The 18,392-nt window shown below is 33.8% G+C and overlaps 1 protein-coding gene across 2 annotated transcripts in view; it reads right to left on the bottom strand.

Annotated features, from left to right (window-relative positions):
• Positions 1-1,851: 1,851 nt before the first annotated feature.
• LOC144964519 (ELMO domain-containing protein 3-like) overlaps positions 1,852-18,392 on the bottom strand; it is a 23,619-nt gene continuing 7,078 nt past the window's right edge. For both annotated transcript variants that reach the window (XM_078898906.1, XM_078898904.1), the window contains exons 6-12: positions 17,555-17,643; positions 12,698-12,821; positions 8,932-9,054; positions 7,788-7,918; positions 5,532-5,608; positions 3,753-3,877; positions 1,852-2,305 (exon numbers count right to left, since the gene is read on the bottom strand). In XM_078898906.1, coding sequence (XP_078755032.1) covers positions 2,133-2,305; positions 3,753-3,877; positions 5,532-5,608; positions 7,788-7,918; positions 8,932-9,054; positions 12,698-12,821; positions 17,555-17,643 — 842 coding nt within the window. In that variant the 3' untranslated portion in view covers positions 1,852-2,132. The remainder of the gene's footprint in view (positions 2,306-3,752; positions 3,878-5,531; positions 5,609-7,787; positions 7,919-8,931; positions 9,055-12,697; positions 12,822-17,554; positions 17,644-18,392) is intronic.

The following is an 18,392-nucleotide window of genomic DNA, read 5'->3' on the forward strand; positions in this document are numbered from 1 at the left end:
CCTGTTCCCAAACGGGTGCACAAAAAAAAATCTCCTCCAGCCATGGTCAGGACAAAACCAAGTAATCTCATTCAAAGACAAAGACAGAAAGCAATTGGAAAACAGAAACAGGGGGAAAGAAGACACAGCAAGTACGTCCCTGCCCACTATAGGAGGGAAGGAACCCCAGCCAGAACAGCAATTAACTAACTCTTATCAAAATTACAAACAAAATGACAGCCATCTCATCAGACCAACTAGACATACAACAAACTTTACGCATTCAAAGAAAAGCACTAAAACACCAATCTGCAAACTCAAACATCTTCAAGTACTCATTTGCACCTCGCACTATCAAAGAATGGGAGGCTCTTCCCAAGTCATGTGTGAATACAACAAATTTAAACACCTCGAAGTGAAGATTATCAAACTACTTCAACCTAAAAACCAACAATGCGGTCACATTCAATAACTCTCTCCGCCCTCGAATACAAATATTCAGAATTAAGTCGACTTCTAGTCTCATTCAGATTCAGGTTCAGAATACAAAGCAAACAACTTTCGGCATTTAGCTTTGTATTATCCCCTTTTATATGAGTCACATTCACTCACTTTATTTTTCTCTACATTTCATTGGTTCATTTAGGCAACTCTAGATTCGAGCAAAATGCTGGAAACTTCGTTGAAAAATAAAGTTGTGACTATGATCACAAACCCATATGGTAAAATATCCATTTGTCAATTATTTTTATTAGGCTATTTATATCATTTATTGTATTGGATCACATGATAAAAATGTCAGATACAACAAGAAAATATAAAATACAAGATAGTTACGATAGGTGGATAAAATGAGAAAACGTTCAACACGTCATGCTGCAGTAGACTTTAATCTTGAAAGATAATGTTTGCACCTTTTGTAAAATATGCCGAAGAGCAAAGAAAATAAATGTGTTTGAAAAATACATTTTAAATTAATTGTTATGTGCTTTTCTGAACTGGGATTCTCGGCATTTATTATTATTCCCTTTACTTATTGTTATCTATTTCGACGTTCATCATGACATCAATGCAATACCCAGATTGTTAGATTTGCGTTTGTTTTATACAGAATGGTAGAATCAGCAATTCTTTCTTGAAATAAAATGTTATTGTTGGCCAATATTAGAAATTATATTATTCATCCAAGAGCCGAAAGAGCGAGTTTAGAGTTGACAAGATCTTTTCCCCGGGTTCAATTAGTTACCGTTTTCAATTGAAAATTGTATAATAACACCTTATTCTCATATCTAAGAAAACTGAAGAATACAAAATGGTAAACTTATATAACATCATGAATTATTCTTATCGCACCACATCATCAATTGATCAGATATCACTATTTATCTGATCTGTATCTTATAAGAACACATAAGAAAGCTTTGAACTTGGTCCCCCCAAATTTCTCCTCGAAGAAAACTGTTTCTTGTAAGTGTTGGAAATGACAAACAATATGCCTGATCCTTGCTAGTTTATCTTAAGTAGGTTGTAGTGCAGGTCCTCAACAAGGGAATAAATAGATTACAGAACACAATACTCTCTCTCTCTCTCTCTCTCTCTCTCTCTCTCTCTCTCTCTCTCTCTCTCTCTCTCTCTCTCTCTCTCTCTCTTTCTTCTTCTTTCTTTCTATCTATCTACTATCTACTCTCTCTCTCTCTCTCTCTCTCTCTCTCTCTCTCTCTCTCTCTCTCTCTCTCTCTCTCTCTCTCTCTCTCTCTCTCCTCTATATATATATATATATATATATATATATATATATATATTATATATATATATATATATATATATATATTTTATATATATATATATATATTTTCTTTCTATCTATCTCTCTTTTTCTATCTATCTATCTATCTATCTATCTATCTATCTATCTATCTATCTATCTTTCTTTCTTTCTTTCTTTCTATCTATCTATCTATCTCTCTCTCTCTCTCTATCTCTCAAACACATAACCTTGACAAAAACACATATGCATGCAAGTGCATTCTGACACACACACACACACACACACACACTCACACACACACACACATACATAGGCTCACATACGCAGATAGTCACATACACACATAATCTCTTCACATAATAATATTGCCTTGCATTGCATCATTTTAATATAATTCTGCAGCTATTTTGTGATCAGGCTTTTCCTCTTTGCAAACATTAAAAAATGCAGCTTCAGATGGACGGTCACCAAAAGGATTTCGGTCTTTACCACTTTTTTCATAGGATTCAAGATCTTTAAAAATGGTTTTGGAATTCTTTCGACTATAATTTGCCACATCTGAAAATAAAAATATAAAGAAACAATAATAACCATAAGCCTGAGTAGAAGTAGAAGTCAAATAAAACGCAGTTGAGACAATTTAGTGCCTATATTTTAAAATGTCAAAACATTGGAAAGCATACGTTTTCTGTAAAATAAATTAAGTAAATGAGAAATGAGTTACTGAGAGGATGCTTAACTTAATTTTCTCTTCTTTGTTAAAAGGAAATACTCATTTTTTTCTTGATTATTTCCGTTTAATAAAGACAAAGAGGAAATATTTTCATACAGTTGTTAAATTTAAAACGGCTGTATTTTTTTCCCATGGAGGCTCAGAACATGGGGTAGTTTCATCAGAATAATATTTAGCCTTGTATCAATTTCTTCCAGATCAACGCCTACATCTACTGGACTAAAAATGAATAAGATGGCAAAAACATAAGGAATGAAAGGATCTAGGAATTAATAGAGATAGAGAAAGTTAAAGTAGTGGTGAGAAGGAAAAGGTGGAATTGGATTGGGCGTGTCTTGGGGAGAGGGGCAAAATCAATTCTGCAGTGGCATTGGGTTGGACTTCAGAGGGAAAAATAGGGAAAGCAGGGCCCAAAATAACATGGCGCGGGATGGCAGAAAAGGAGAAGGAACGAAATTGGATGCCACTCCTGGCAGAGGGCCAGGACTGTAGCCAAGGCCAGATGAAATGGAAGGAAAATGTCTAGATCTTAAGCACCTCCTGGTGCTGAGAGATTTAAGGTTGATGTAAGGTTGTCAGGCACTGTTTCATACACACTTTTTCATATCTGTATCTTACACTACAACGATGCCTGCTCCCTAATTTGTCACTTTTCTTACTACAATCCAGAATTATTTTATCTTTCAAAGAGAAATTGCGCTCAAAGGTATGAAAAAAAGGACTGACTTGCAATATATATATAATATATATATATACATGCTGACAACAAAGGCTGTTTTTATTGTACACAATAACTAATCATATGAATTGATCATGGTTTGAGATTATCGTATTATTCTGTCAAAGACACTGTACCCTTAGAAAAATGAGTGAAAAAGATGCACTTATTTGATACAGACACAATGAAGAAAAATGGTCTACTAACAGATACTTGCCTACAACCTTGACCTAGGGAAGTAGAGTTTAAAAAAAAAGAAAGTTTAAAACAAAAGAAAGAGAACCCTACATACATAGCACTAGGTGATGCTGTATCACTACATGGGGATGATACAGAACAGCAAATTCTTCTTTTTTTTTTTTTGACGTCACTTTTTCCAATGTATCATTTTAGAACTTGAAAAATATGGTTTGTGGCACAACAAAACAATAACATAGACTTCGATGCTATATTTTCTTTGAGATAAATTGGAGTTTATAGGATGGATAAAGACTTTCAAAAATAAAACTCATACAAATGGAGAATGATGAAAAAATCTGAAAATGATTTCTTACCCTCTAGAATATAGCCAGAGTCGTGAATGGTTTTGCCTTTCTTCCATAACTGGTACAAACGTAGAAAAAGTGCTGCATAAAGATAATTTAAAGTTCCGACCACATCTTTCCTTTTATTGAATTCTCTGAGATAGAAATTGAAGATATGAGTATGTGACAGAAGAGAAAGTTATTTGTTTTATTCATAATCTCACAACTCTTATTCATTATCAATTCTTATCAAACGATACAAATTTATTGACACAAAAACGTAGCTATCACTTGAAGATATGTATGAAATTTTTAAAATTTTAGTTAGGTTTCATTTAAAGGTTTATTATTCACAGGGCAACAACTTCGTTTTGAAGTCCATCTTTGATTGTAACACGCCTTATCGGCTGATATGTGACATGTGCTCTGGATATCATTGTGATTTTTTTGTGTTTATCCCTTGTTTTATCACTGGAATTTTATATCAACTTGTGTGTGACTGTTTGTAGAATCTCCTTGTGCAATGTATAATAAGTGTTAAAATTATATTCTTTTTTAGTAAATTGTGACTTTTTACATTTCCACGCGGGTGGTTGGATGGGAGCATCACCCTTGAATCATATACCTATGATGTTCGCATGGGTGTACGATCCGATAGTGATGTCGTTTCTTCTTCTCTTTACTAGCCTATCCTGCTTCTTTGGTTTGTGATTGTATTTTTGACAGGGGATATTTTTTTTCTCTGTAAATCTTCTGCCTGTTTGTTCTTGGTTATTTGTAATTTAGCTTATGATATCTTTAGGTTATGATTTTGATTAACATTTGTACTATTTTTGTTAGATTGCTTGTTTTTTTTTTTTGTTTCAGCGGTCTCTCATATAACCTCAATTGTGTTGGAAGAGACCTAAAGCAACAAACAAACAAACAAAAATTACATTTCCACGCAATGTATACAATTTATTTTACCATCTTGAACTGTTTTTATCAGCTATTTTGTGAACCCTACTAATTGCCATCCTTACATCGTCAGAACATAATATATATTATCAATATTCATGTGGTGTTTGGAGCAGGACCGTGTCTCATCTTGTAATAAAAACAAGCAGTGTTGGTTGTTGTCAGTGACCAAAGGATTGCAAAACTCTAACCCCGGTATTGTAACCCTATCACAACACTTCACACACATTACCCCACTCAACTCAAATGTAAATGAGTGATTGGTTATTGGCCATGCAAGATATTGTAAGAATAGTTATTCAAGAAAAGACTGCCTGCTTTTGGTAAATGAAAAGGAAGATTGATTTTATAAAGCAAGCAATAACGCTTTGCAGTTTCTTTCAATTTGTATTTTCAATGTGGATCTTCTGTCATGCGTTTATTTATTCAATTTGTCAATATATAGTAGCATTTTTTAAACTTTAGAACAAACCTTGATAGATTAGTGAAAGTTTTAACTTTCGTAATACGACCATAGTTTTGGTTTTCCACCGCCACATTGTTTTATTAAATATTGAAAACAGTCTTAGGTTGTTTTGTTTTTTTTGGGGTTTTTTTGCTATTAGGGGTAGCTCGAGGTCGGAGGATTTTTTTTTCTTTTAGGGTTAATCATAAGTCTCAGTAAATATGCTATGGTGTTTGTTTTTCCCATTAGGGTTAGTAAAAGGTACTGGGTTTTATTTTTTCTTAGGGTTAGTTGAGGAAATATTTGAATTGATTCCCTTAGCACGATGAGCTTTCGGAACGCCTCCCAAATAGGTCATAGAATTTATATTAAATATCAATATCATTCCAAAAAGAAATTTTACTTACTTGTTGTAGACATCATCTCGTATGACTCTCAAACACTGAACGGTTATGTTGATGCTCATCACACAGAAGGGGAAGTTCTGAAGGTTTTATTTAAATATAAAAAATTAAGCAATTAGTGTTATAGAAGAAAAAAGCTTGAAATCTCTCTCATTACAGTTAAATGATCTCCTGGACATCTGTTTAAATCATACATTTGATAACACAATGCAAAAAGCGGCATGTAAAACATGGTATCTATTCGGTCAACCCAATTTATAGTGTCTGCCTCCATCGCTGCAGTTAACAGATCTTGCAGCACTCCTTATTTTGGATGTGATAAACTTCAATAATTTGTGATCTTGTATGATGTATTCATAAGGTCCTCCTTTCTCCTTAGTTTTAGACTTAAGCTTGTTTTATTCAAATCGGAATTATGGTTTTAAGTAATGCGTTTTTTTATGTCTTTTAAAAAGTATGACAATTCCTTATTTGCTGGTATCTTGGGGTCCTACGGAGTATATGGCCAAAAGCTCTCCACCTGGCATCAAGAATTTGAAGCAAAAGTGGCCATTCTTTGCTTTTTCTGTCAAGCAAGCAGTTTGAGATCTTATTCCTAAAATAGTTATTCATTGTTTCCCGTAAAAAACATCTATTTTTCCTTCTTCCATTTTCTTCAGATTCCATGTTCCACAGATATAAAAAAGGATGATTTCACAAAGGCATTGTAAAGTTTCAGTTTTTTAGGTAGTATGATCTTATGATCTCTTATATATATATTCATCAATTTAATTAGACTGATTTTTAACTGGTGTTTTCTGTTTTTAATATATCCTTTGTTACCAACCATTGGTTTTACTTTCTTTCTTGGCTTACAAGTTGAATCTAAATTAGTAAGTAAGGTACGTTCTGTTTTTCCTGTGATGACTTTTATGCTGTGTTGTTCTAATATAACCTGGATCTCATTTGTGTCAAACAAGTTGGCTCAAATGAGGTCAACATCATCTGCATATATGATTTCTGATGGAAGTGATGTCACTAAGATATTAGGTTATTTTTCATCCCATTGTGTCCTGCATCACTCTCTTGAAGATTCCTTCATAAACCAAGCGAGCTCTCTTCTCTTTTCTGTTGACAGTAGGGGTTCTTGTCTTCCCACTCTGGTCACAACCTCTTCTAATACATTTATTGAACCTTGACCGCAAAATTAGTGAGAAAAATCAGTGCATTTGAAAGCAAAACTCATAGAAAGCTGCTTAGAATGTCATACATACAGCACCAAAAGAATAAAAATATATTAGAAGAGGCTTTATACTATTTGTGCGTGTGTGTCATTTTCTGTATTTATTGCCATGCCATATTTAGATGCTGTATCCACCAGTTGAGCTGTTAAATTTTGTAATTCATGTTGATTTCCAGCCATCAAATTAATATCATCAGTAAAATGTAAGTCACAGTTTCCTTCCTCAGATTGAAAAGGAAGTATGCTGTTGCCCCAGGGTTTCAAGCATTATTTGTTCTAGAAAGAAATTAAAGAGAATATGGGAAAGGCTGCATCCCTGTCGTAGAATTTCATTAGGTCTTGTAACTGTGTCTTCCACTTCGTCCTGTTCTGTTATGGTTTGGGAATTCATTTTGTTGAGAAGTTTGATTGCTTTAAACATTCCACATACATATCTTATTTCTTCTTTGTTTCTAATTTTCTTTTTAATTTTATGTAGTGTGTGATTGCATTTCTTTCTAAGCTCCTTTGCCTTATCATGATTTTGATTGTTAAATATTTGTATATATGTGGTTATTTTTGTGCAGTTGATAGATTTGATTTTTCTTCATTGTATGTAAATTGCCTCAATAAAAGACTATTTGACCGCTGAGGAAGCCAGTCAGCTTGTTACAACTTTTATTTTATCACGTATTGATTACTGCAATTCCCTTCTTTTAGGTGTCAGTGCCACAAAATTAACTTTAAAAAAAAAAGCATGCATGTGCAACTCCCTCCCAATTCTCTACCAACTGCACTGGCTACAAATCGAAGATTTGCTTTTACGTCCTTATTCACCTTCCAGATGACTGAGATCATCATCTGATAAAACTTTTATTCCTCTTTTTAAATACAATTGGGCGATCCTTTTCTGTCATGGGACCTCGTATATGGAATTCTATTCCCAGAAGCATCAGGTATCAACCAACTGTTAATTCTACTAAATCTAAACTAGCGTCTAAAATATTTCCTTTTCACATCTGCCTATTTTTAATTTTAGTAATATTATCTGTAATTACTTGCGTAGGGTGAAGTGATAGTTTATAAACATCTCTGGCAAGCTCTTTAGTTGAAGGGTCTTGAAGAAAATACAACAAGTGGAAAAGTGAAAGTACTCCTGCACCACGGAGGTCAGTGGATGGATCTTGTCCTAGAGGTAAAGACCAAAACAGTAAAATAATATTGTGTGAGGCTACAATGATGCACATGATAAGAACAGAAAATGAAAAGAATAGAAAAAAGCCAAAGGGCAATAGAGAATAAAAATTTCATGGCAAAGAGGGATTGAACCCGTGACCTTACTGATACGAAAACTCCGCCTGGCCGTGAGAGAGACGCGATGCAGTCAACGCCATCCACCACTCCAATAAAAGTGGTTTCAAATGTAATGTCAATCCTGAGCACCCTTCTTGAGGTCATGGGTTCAAGAAACACAACTCTGCAAAGTTTGTTGATATTCAACACCAATATCAGAGCTTACGCAATGTCTCAATCATCTCTATGTTATATGTTTGTGTTGAAAATAGAGCTTTAGCATTAATGATGGCTTGTAAACAAACTCGAGGTGTTGTGTGTCACACACACACACACACGTAGGTAATTAATATGATAATAAAATATGCATAACTATGAGATACAGATTCAATAATCATCCAAGATGTAACATTTGAATAGATGTGTCTTAAATGATTTTTTAAGATAGCCTTAGAAACATTACATTTAATATTTTTCTTCTCATTTCTTTTCCGTCGACAGCTTTTGGTAGATTTTTCATGACAGGCGAAGAAACGTGAATCGCGATTGAGAGCAATGGATATAGCTTCTGAAAGTAATAAAAACTAATCTCACATTTCTGGTGATTTTAGTTTAAAACCACTTAATAATAGTATTGTTTCTTCACTTAGAAAAGTTAAATAGGAAATAATAAGGAAGAAAAATGTATGTTGTTAAGTAGTTATATGACTTTTAGTAGTGGAAGAATTTTAGTTAAAATTGTAAACGAACGTGCAAAAAGACATCTCCATGACCTACAGATTTGTACCAAGATATCTAGCACTCGACTAAAAGTAAATCATTCATGGAAAACAAACCTGCAAACTATTCAAATAATATATCAAAACTTCCTTTGCTGTCTTCCAACATTATGTAGTTAAAATTAAATACCCTGAAATCCAATTTCTTCCCAATGAGATCCATAGCGCTGACAATCAAATTTAGAACCTGTAAGACATCTGTAGATAGTTTGTAGAACTCTGTTATGAACCTCACAATTGTTGTCAAATGGGGCTGGAATGAAAAAGAATCACAATCAGCGTGTCAAATTGATACTAAGCTGCTAGAAGCTGTGGAATGTAAAAAGTAATAAACAAAAATGAATATAAAATCTCTAAATAAGAATAAAATACCAAACACAAAACGTTTCTGACTAAAACCTCTTCTTCAGCCAACAGCAAAAAACAAAGAAACCATAAATACATTACTTAAAAACCAGATCGAGAAATATTTGTCTTCTCCTTTCTGTAAAAAGATCTTGGAATGTAAATCATTGGCATGAATTACTTACAATTTAAAATAAATTTTAATACGAAACAAGATGATAAGTCAATTACTTCACATACCATTAACCCACAGAAGCATATGCACCTATTAAACTTATTGTGGATGACTTAAAATTGAAATACAGAACCTTACAAAATATAACTAGCTTATAGTTTTTGATAATACTACAAAATAGGGAGAAAGGGGTGGGGGAGGGGTAAAATGATGCAGGTTTCTGTTACAATTTCGTGAACATCAATACACTGAAGATGTTACAAAAAGACAATTTTCGTTTGTTGTCTGGTTTGATTATAGTGTAAATTGAAACCAACAGTATTTAGAAATTATTTTGTGCTACATCAGAGTCCAATAAAATATGAAAGTAATGAATAGTTACTGACCAATTTCAAGGTAAGGATAGAAATCAAAGTCCATCATTTCAAGTGGTGAATATTTCGGTTCATTTAATTATGTAAAAAGTGTTAATGCAAACTTTTTCATTAGAGATTCAGACGTCAAGGTTGAAAATATATTAAAGATCCTATGATGGATATTGCATCAAAATGTGATCTGACAATGTGTAAAAGTATATAACAAGATTTGTACAGCAAGAAACTTGTGTCTCTTTTTGTGTGAAAGTCAAAATCATAAACAAAAATGAGAGTTTTAATTGAAGGAAGTGTTAGTGGAGGAACTTAATCTGCATCAGGCAGCAGGACCGAACCTTATATAGATAAGGATGCTGAAAGAGTTTGCAAAAGAAATAACTTTAGACCTCTGCACTATATTTCAACAATCAACTGACAATGGGGACGTGTTGAAAGACTAGTAAGGTGCCAGAATAATACCCATTTACATAAAAAAGTCAAATAAGACCAAACCTCACACGACAGACCAGATTTCCTGACTTCAGTTGTCTGCAAAGTTTTGGAACACATCATCTTATATTCTGTAATGAAGTACCACAATGCAGACCACCAACATGTATTAAGGGAAAGTCGAGCGTTTGAAACCCAATTCACTAGCACTATCGAAGAAATTGCTAGGTTCCTGGATGAGAGAAAGCAGATTGACCTCATTGAGTTTCCCCAGAAAATCTTGAAATGGTTTCAAAATTGGCTCTGTGATAGAACCCAAGAAGTTGTCATTGCACTTCAGACATATCTGGACTCTCTGCAAACATGATGAAATACATGCAATAAGAAATCCCATCCATGTAAATACTCTGTGGTCACAAAACCAAAACAAGGGAACCTATATATCACATGACTACAGAATATCTGGTCACAAATTACAACACGTTCATAGCATCACCTACCTTGGAGTCCACATGCAACAAAACATTGGAATGGGGCGCCAAAAAACAAAATATTGTTGCAAAAGCATATAAAATGCTGGGTTTCCTTTGGAGGAATATCCATCAATGCCCAAAGCCTGTCAAATTGCAGGCCTATATCGCAATCATTAGACCAGTTTTATAATACATGAGTAGAGCCTGGGATCCTTATTTGCACAAGGACATAAAAAAGATTGAGAAAGATTGAGCAGCAGTATGATTTCTGACCTGCAGCACATTAAAAAAAACTAGGATGCACAACAAAATATGCCATCGAAGTCTCAATAAAAATATTTCAGAAATTCGCCAACGATCTATCAGCAACAATTGAGATCCCAGACTATATAAAAAGGCCATCAAACAGATGCAATATAAGAGGAAGCACAGTATCAAAGTACATGTAACCACTTGCAAAAACAAACTAACTATCATAAATTCTTTTTTTTTTTTTACAGAACATTCGCAAATGGAATGTGTTACCACCAGAAATTACAAACATAGCAAATTCAGAAACATTCACTAAACATGATTCAGATATCCAACACATAATGTATTTAAAGTTAATTTATTTTCATAACAGATTTGTGAATTTAGCGGTGATGGGCCATAAGGGCCTTTCGCAAAAATTATGACCTGAAAACCTAAAGCACATTGCCAAAGGAAATTTAATTCTTTTAAAATTTAAGATAATATGAGGTCGAAAGTTTTCATAAAAATTTTATTGAGCTTTTATATAGCTCAATGTCCATTAAACGTGCTCAAAGCCCTTTACAAAGCATTATTTTTCATTGTTTTATTTTTATTATATTATTATTATTATTATTATTATTATTATTATTATTATTATTATTATTATTATTATTATTATTATTATTATTATTAAGTCCAAAGTGGCCACTAAAATGTTATGTCCCTAGAATGAATATAAAATGAAGTCTAGCAAAAAGGATCAGTAAATTCTATGCTGGAAATCTTAGCTAAATAGCTCAATCTTTTTTTAAATCACCAACAGCCTAATACTATATGACATGTTACATAATTTTTCTGGTTTATATATTATATTCCTTTGTATATGATAAATGAAGCTGGCGCTGTTTAGCTCTTTGCTATCATTGTTAGACAGCTTGAGAGGTGATAGATCTCAATAAATTCTTAATTGGGCAGCACCATTGTGCATAATTCGTTCTAATTAAGTGACATTCCAATTACCGACTTTCAACTGTATACTGCAAATGTTTAATATTACCAACATTTATTCTGTGTTGGTTATGATTGTCATGGCAGTCAGAACAAGTAATTATTTTATTTAATTGCATATCATCAATGTAAAAGGGAACAACCCAATGTATTTATACATTCAACTAACACCAAATAGATCTGTAAAAGCAACTTTTTAAAAAAAATATTATATCAAAGTTAGATCAATTCACATTTTAAGTTGACCATTATTTTAAGTGGTTTCCATATTTGTGTGCGTCCCTGACATAATCAGTCGCATGGTGAAAATATTTGTTTTTATGAGAGGGGGGGGGGGTTGCATTTCTTTGAAAGCTCAGTGTCTCCTGGGCATTTTACTCTTTATTTGAAGCAAATCGGGTGATTTTTCATGAAGTTATGGTCATATGCATGGGGGCTAGGATGTGAAACCCTAATTTGGAAAAAATCGCTTCCAAAGTTGACATGAGTTGATATAAAGTATAATAATTACCGTCATAAAAAAAATGAAAATAAAATATTCAGGAGTAGAATTCAATTAAAATATTTCATCAATATGTAGGAAAAGGTTTGATTTAATTATTTTTGATGAGAACTCATTTTCCATAAAAATTGACTTCTTGACTAAAATTGTCAATATCTCTGTTCAAAGCTTTTCACCATGCAACTGATTATCTCAAGGACGCCCACATTTTATTATGTATCTGTCTGACTTTCTATAATTTCAAGGACGCCCACATTTTATTATGTATCTGTCTGACTTTCTATCTTTTTGTCTGGTTGTTTGTCTATCTTTCCTCTTCATGCTTATATTTATGAGTAAAAAGGCAATAGACTCACTTGCAGCAAGACAAAAAATCAAATCTCTTTCAGGAATCAAATCTTTGTGCAATTTGGGAGGTCCAAAAAGGAAATGTGTAAACGCTGAGAATCCACGTCGATCTGTGCTTGTTTTTATATTACCCTGAAATCAAGATAAGAAGACATATGTAAATCGAGAAATAGTCTAAAGATTGAGATGTTACAGTTAAAATTTTTTAAACAAAGATTATTTTTTTAGAATATTTTCTAACATTGCTGTTATTTTCTTCTTGGATATTATCATTATCATCGTCATTATCAGCATCATTATCATTAGCAGCAGCATAATTATCAACATCATCGTCATCATCATCATCATCATCATCATCATCATCATTATTATTATTATTATTATTATTATTATTATTATTATTATTATTATTATTATTATTATTATTATTATTATTATTATTATTATTATTATATATTATTATTATTATTATTATTATTATTATTATTATTATTATTATTATTATTATTATTATTATTATTATTATATTATTATTATTATTATTATTATTATTATATTATTATATATTATTATTATTAATTATTATTATTATTATTATTATTATTATTATTATTATTATTATTATTATTATTATTATTATTATTTATCATTACATTATTATTATTATTATTATTATTATTATTATTATTATTAATATTATTATTATTATTAGTAGTAGTAGTAGTAGTAGTAGTAGTAGTAGTAGTAGTAGTAGTAGTAGTAGTAGTAGTAGTAGTAGTAGTAGTAGTAGTAGTAGTAGTAGTAGTAGTAGTAGTAGCAGTAGTAGTAGTAGTAGTAGTAGTAGTAGTAGTAGTAGTAGTAGTAGTAGTAGTAGTAGTAGATTTGTATTATAAATAGCTCTTTTTATCAAAAAAGTTTAGCACTATTATTTCATAGTTTTTGTTTTTATAATTTATATATATCAGGGATGCCACCAGGCAAATTTAAAAAAGCCTGAAAACTTGGGCGGACGAAATACAAATCAACGTCAAGGGCTTTGTAGGGATTTGAAAAATATCAAATTTGGAATATTGTTTCAGTACTTATTATTGCAATTGAGAGCAAATAACACACAAAAGAAAGGAGAGTTAACAGTTTTCAAATTGATAAAATAAGGTGCTGAAAACAAAATACAGTATAGATAAATTAATATCAATAGCTATCAGGGGTGAGAATGACTGGTCACATAAAAGGAGAAAATTTTTCATTGTGAAGATCATGACCCACCCATGCAACCATAACCTATAAATTTAAACTTCACTCAAATTCACTGAGATTCGATCCAAAATTTATCTCGCAGCAATTTCTTACACGACTCGGAGAATTTCAAAAGTTGTAAGTGTAATTACATTTGGTGGTTGTAGTAGGGATGATGATGTGGTGGTGGTTGTAGTAGTAGTGGTGGTAGGGATGATGTCGTAGTGATTATAGTAGTACTGGTCGTATGGATGATTGTGTGGTGGTGGTTGTAGTAGCTGTGGTAGGAATGATGATGTAGTGGTAATTGTAGTAGTAGTGGTGGTAGGGATGATGTGGTGTTATTTATAGTAGTAGTGGTGCTAGGGATGATGGTGTGGTGGTGGTTGTAGTAGTGGTAGTAGGGTTGATGATGTGGTTGTAGTTGTAGTAGTAGTGGTGGTAGGGATGATGGTGTGGTGGTGGTTGTAGGAGTGGTGGTAGGGATGATGTGGTAGTGGTCGTAGGGATGATGATGTGGTGGTGGTGATAGTAGTAGTAGTAGTAGTAGTAGTAGTAGTAGTAGTAGTAGTAGTAGTAGTAGTAGTAGTGGTCTTAGAGATGATGATGTGATGGTGGTTGTAGTAGTAGTGGTGGTAGGGATGATGTGGTAGTGGTCGTAGGGATGATGATGTGGTGGTGGTGATAGTAGTAGTAGTAGTAGTAGTAGTGGTCTTAGAGATGATAATGTGATGGTGGTTGTAGTAGTGTGGTGGTAGGGATGATGATGTGGTGGTGGTTGTAGTAGTGGTGGTCTTTTAGAGATAATTGTGTGGTGGTGGTTGTAATAGTTGTGGTAGGAATGATGATGTGGTGGTAGTTATAGTAGTACTGGTGGTAGGGATGATGTGGTGTTATTTATAGTAGTAGTGTTGGTAGGGATGATGATGTGGTGGTGGTTGTAATAGTAGTGGTGGTAGAGATGTTGATGTAGTGGTTTTGGTGAGTGTTTTTTTTTCAGTGATAATAATAGCAATTTGTCAAAAAGGAGGAAAATGTCTCCGTCTATCGGTCAAACGCAAGCGAAGTGTAAAAATAACAGGAACATAGTTTTGTATTGGTATTATGTAATATATTACTATTACTAGTATAAATCCATTCTTATCATTAAACATAAATTTAGTTTTTGTAAAGATTTAATGGATGGTTGCGAGAGAGAGAGAGAGAGAGAGAGAGAGAGAGAGAGAGAGAGAGAGAGAGAGAGAGAGAGAGGGAGAGAAGAGAGACTTCTCTACCAGAATAATTTATGAATTGATCTTAGGAATTCTATATCAAAAAAAAAAAAGAAAAGAGAAATGGAAAGAAAGGCAAAGGGAAAGAGAGAGAGAGAGAGAGAGAGAGAGAGAGAGAGAGAGAGAGAGAGAGAGAGAGAGAGAGGAGAGAGAGAGAGAGAGAGAGAGAGAGATTTGTCCCTCCCCTTCCCCTTCAACCATCAATCTGCTAATCAAAGAATACCACTGGTCGTCTGTGTCAATTGTGACATCTGGTGCCATTCAGTCTGGCCCGACGTCATAAAAACGGGACCATCACTAAAGTTCACGAGACTATTGCACTGATGTCAAAATATGACATAAGACATAATGGTGATTTTGTGGGTTTGAGGGAAATGTTTGACACGGCAAATTCAACTGAAAATTTCTGAGAAATTCTCAAAATCACTGTTTATTTATCAATTTTTTTTTTTAAAAAGGAGGAATTGTGATGGGGATGGGCATAGATAAACTTCCATTTAGGTGCCCAAATATTCGACCGGCGGTGACACCCCAAATTATTCACCCGGCGAAAAAGTTCCGGCTCAAATCTCGATTTTTTTCTTCTTCTTTCAAAAAAAAAAAATTTTTTTTTTGAATAGTGACGACGGACAAAAACCGGAGGTTCCGGATTAAAACCGGCTGGTGGTAAAAAAACCGGATTTCCGGCTAAAACCGGAAAAGTGGCATCCCTGATATATATATACAGTAACCGAGACATACGAGCAAGAATAACTCAAGCCAAACAGGCCTTCATGGACCTGGGAAACATTTTGAAAAACAAACAGATGTCGTTCGGGATTAGATTCCGAGTCTTGAAGTGCTACGTGTGGCCAATCTTGTTATACAGATGCGAAAGCTGGACTACAAATGCAGAAACACAAAAGAACATTGAAGCTTTTGAAATGTGGTGCTTGAGAAGGATGCAGAGAATATCGTATACTGCACACAAAACGAACGAATAAGTGCTAAAACAAACATACCAACAAAGGAAACTAATGCCCTTAATAGTGGATCGACAACTATCCTTTTTCGGACACATAGTAAGGAAAGATAAGAATGAATACCTGGCAAGTTGTGGAAAAATACCTGGTAAACGCGCCCGGGGGAGACAAAGAAAAACACTCATAGACCAACTGAAGGGCTTCACCAACCTAACAATCCAAGAGCTGTTTGAAAAAGCAAGAGACAGGGAGGAATGGAGAGAGATAATTCATGCAGTATCCAAAGCCTGGACCAGGCATGGAACCTAGAAGAAGAATACAGTAAAATTACTTTAAACCGAAAGAAGCTAAACCGAAAAATACCTTAAACCGCAAAGAATTTAATAAATTGTACCAGTTTCTTCATTATCTTTGTACTAATTCTTACGATGAACCGAAATACTTCTAAGCAGGACTTTCTTTAAATCGAAACAACTTGAGAGCACCTTCCCTTTTCTCTCTCTATTTTTCTTCAAAAATTCGGAAAGATGGCCACACTTAATAATACCCGGCGATAATAAACAAAGAGCGTAAGTAACTATAAAATGAAGGTGAGTGGTGGGGTGGGGGTGGGGGTAGGCAAACACTTCAATCACTGAACTTGGGCTTGGCCAACACCACAATCGCACATAACAGATTGGAAAAGGAAGACAACGGGTGACTGGCAGGTGAAAAATGAGGAAAGAGGGGGAGTTGGGGTGTAGAATCACGCAAGCGAAATGTTCTATGTAACTAAGCCTTTGAACCTAATGGCTTTTCAACAAAAGAGAGGTGTGTAGTAGACAGCTTAGCATTGACACGCTTTTTCATTTCCATTTCACTTCACCTCTGAGTAGCTGCACATCGTTCATTAACAATTATCGCACAAGAACTTTCGATCTTATTTTAGCTTTACATTTTACTAAAAGAAAGCACTGTGCTAACACGTTGGAGTTTAAAATCAAAATACTATGTGAAGTCGATGATAAAAAAGTTGAGCAAGAAGGAGATATGTAAAAAACACAGCATCCCAAACTCAACTCTTTCAACAATTTTGATTGGAAAACGAAAACCCCCAAAAATATTTTTAAAACACCGCTAAAAGAAAATTTTGTTAAAAAAAAAAAAATTTAAAAAGGTTATAAAGACGGCATTTATTCAACAACTCCATTTAAGGCAAAACCCATGATACGATTAAATGAGCAAATTCCTTAAATAGTTACTACCCTTGAAAACATTGCAAAACGGGAACTTGCTTTAAACCAAAATGTCTTTAAACTGAAATGGTATAGAAGGTCCCCAAAATTTCGGTTTAAAGTAATTCTACGGTATATATATATCATTAACAATACTCATCATTGTAATAGCACTCCATTACCTTGACTTCATCATAACTCAAAGATGACACCTCATGCCACGACTCCGAGAATTTCACTAATGGTTTTGATTCTATTACAGGCGCAGCACCTATAAAGACAACAAATTAAAATTACAATCTGAAATTAACTTCAGTCACTACAGTAGTAGTTGTGCTGAACACAGTTAAATATATATACTATTTAAATGTATAGTAGTAGTGTATGTGAAATAATCAAAAGGCATGAGTCATGTGTGACTTTATCAATTCAACAACCTAATAGATACCAATCCAACCCCTATCATTTGATATTGACCTCATTAGGCATGCAAAGCTTATTGTTTTCAATCAAGGTAAAGGTAAGTCTTTGATGGACATGTGATCTCGCCACTGTTTGAATCTCCTACTTTTCAATCATCCTTATGAATATTTTCTCACATTTTCAATTGCCTCAATTGCTCATGTGGTCTTGTGGTATGACACTCGCTTTCGGATCGGAAGGTCCTAGGTTCGAGCCTCGTGCTCGGCGCATAGTTGAATCCTTGGAAAAGGCCTTTACTCACATTCTCTAACTGTACTCAGATGTAAAATGAGTACCTAGCCGTTAACAGCGTTGTCTTAGTCCGAAAAACTGTAATATTGCCTAACAGGCGGCATGTACCGTCCTACATGTTAAATGTTGCTGTTTACCAGGGACCCCTTGTAAAGCGCTTTGAGCACATTTAGTGGATATTGCCCTATATAAAGCTCAATTTATTTATTATTTATTATAATTTATCACAAAAATTCACCCTGCCTTGACTGATAATCAAACCTAAGACCTCCCCCAGCAGCACAGCACAGTAATAATAAAAATTGT

Source organism: Berghia stephanieae, chromosome 2, assembly GCF_034508935.2.
Source record: "Berghia stephanieae isolate SIO BIC M18660-M18661 chromosome 2, UCSD_Bste_1.3, whole genome shotgun sequence".
In the NCBI taxonomy this organism is placed as follows: Eukaryota; Metazoa; Mollusca; class Gastropoda; order Nudibranchia; family Aeolidiidae; genus Berghia; species Berghia stephanieae.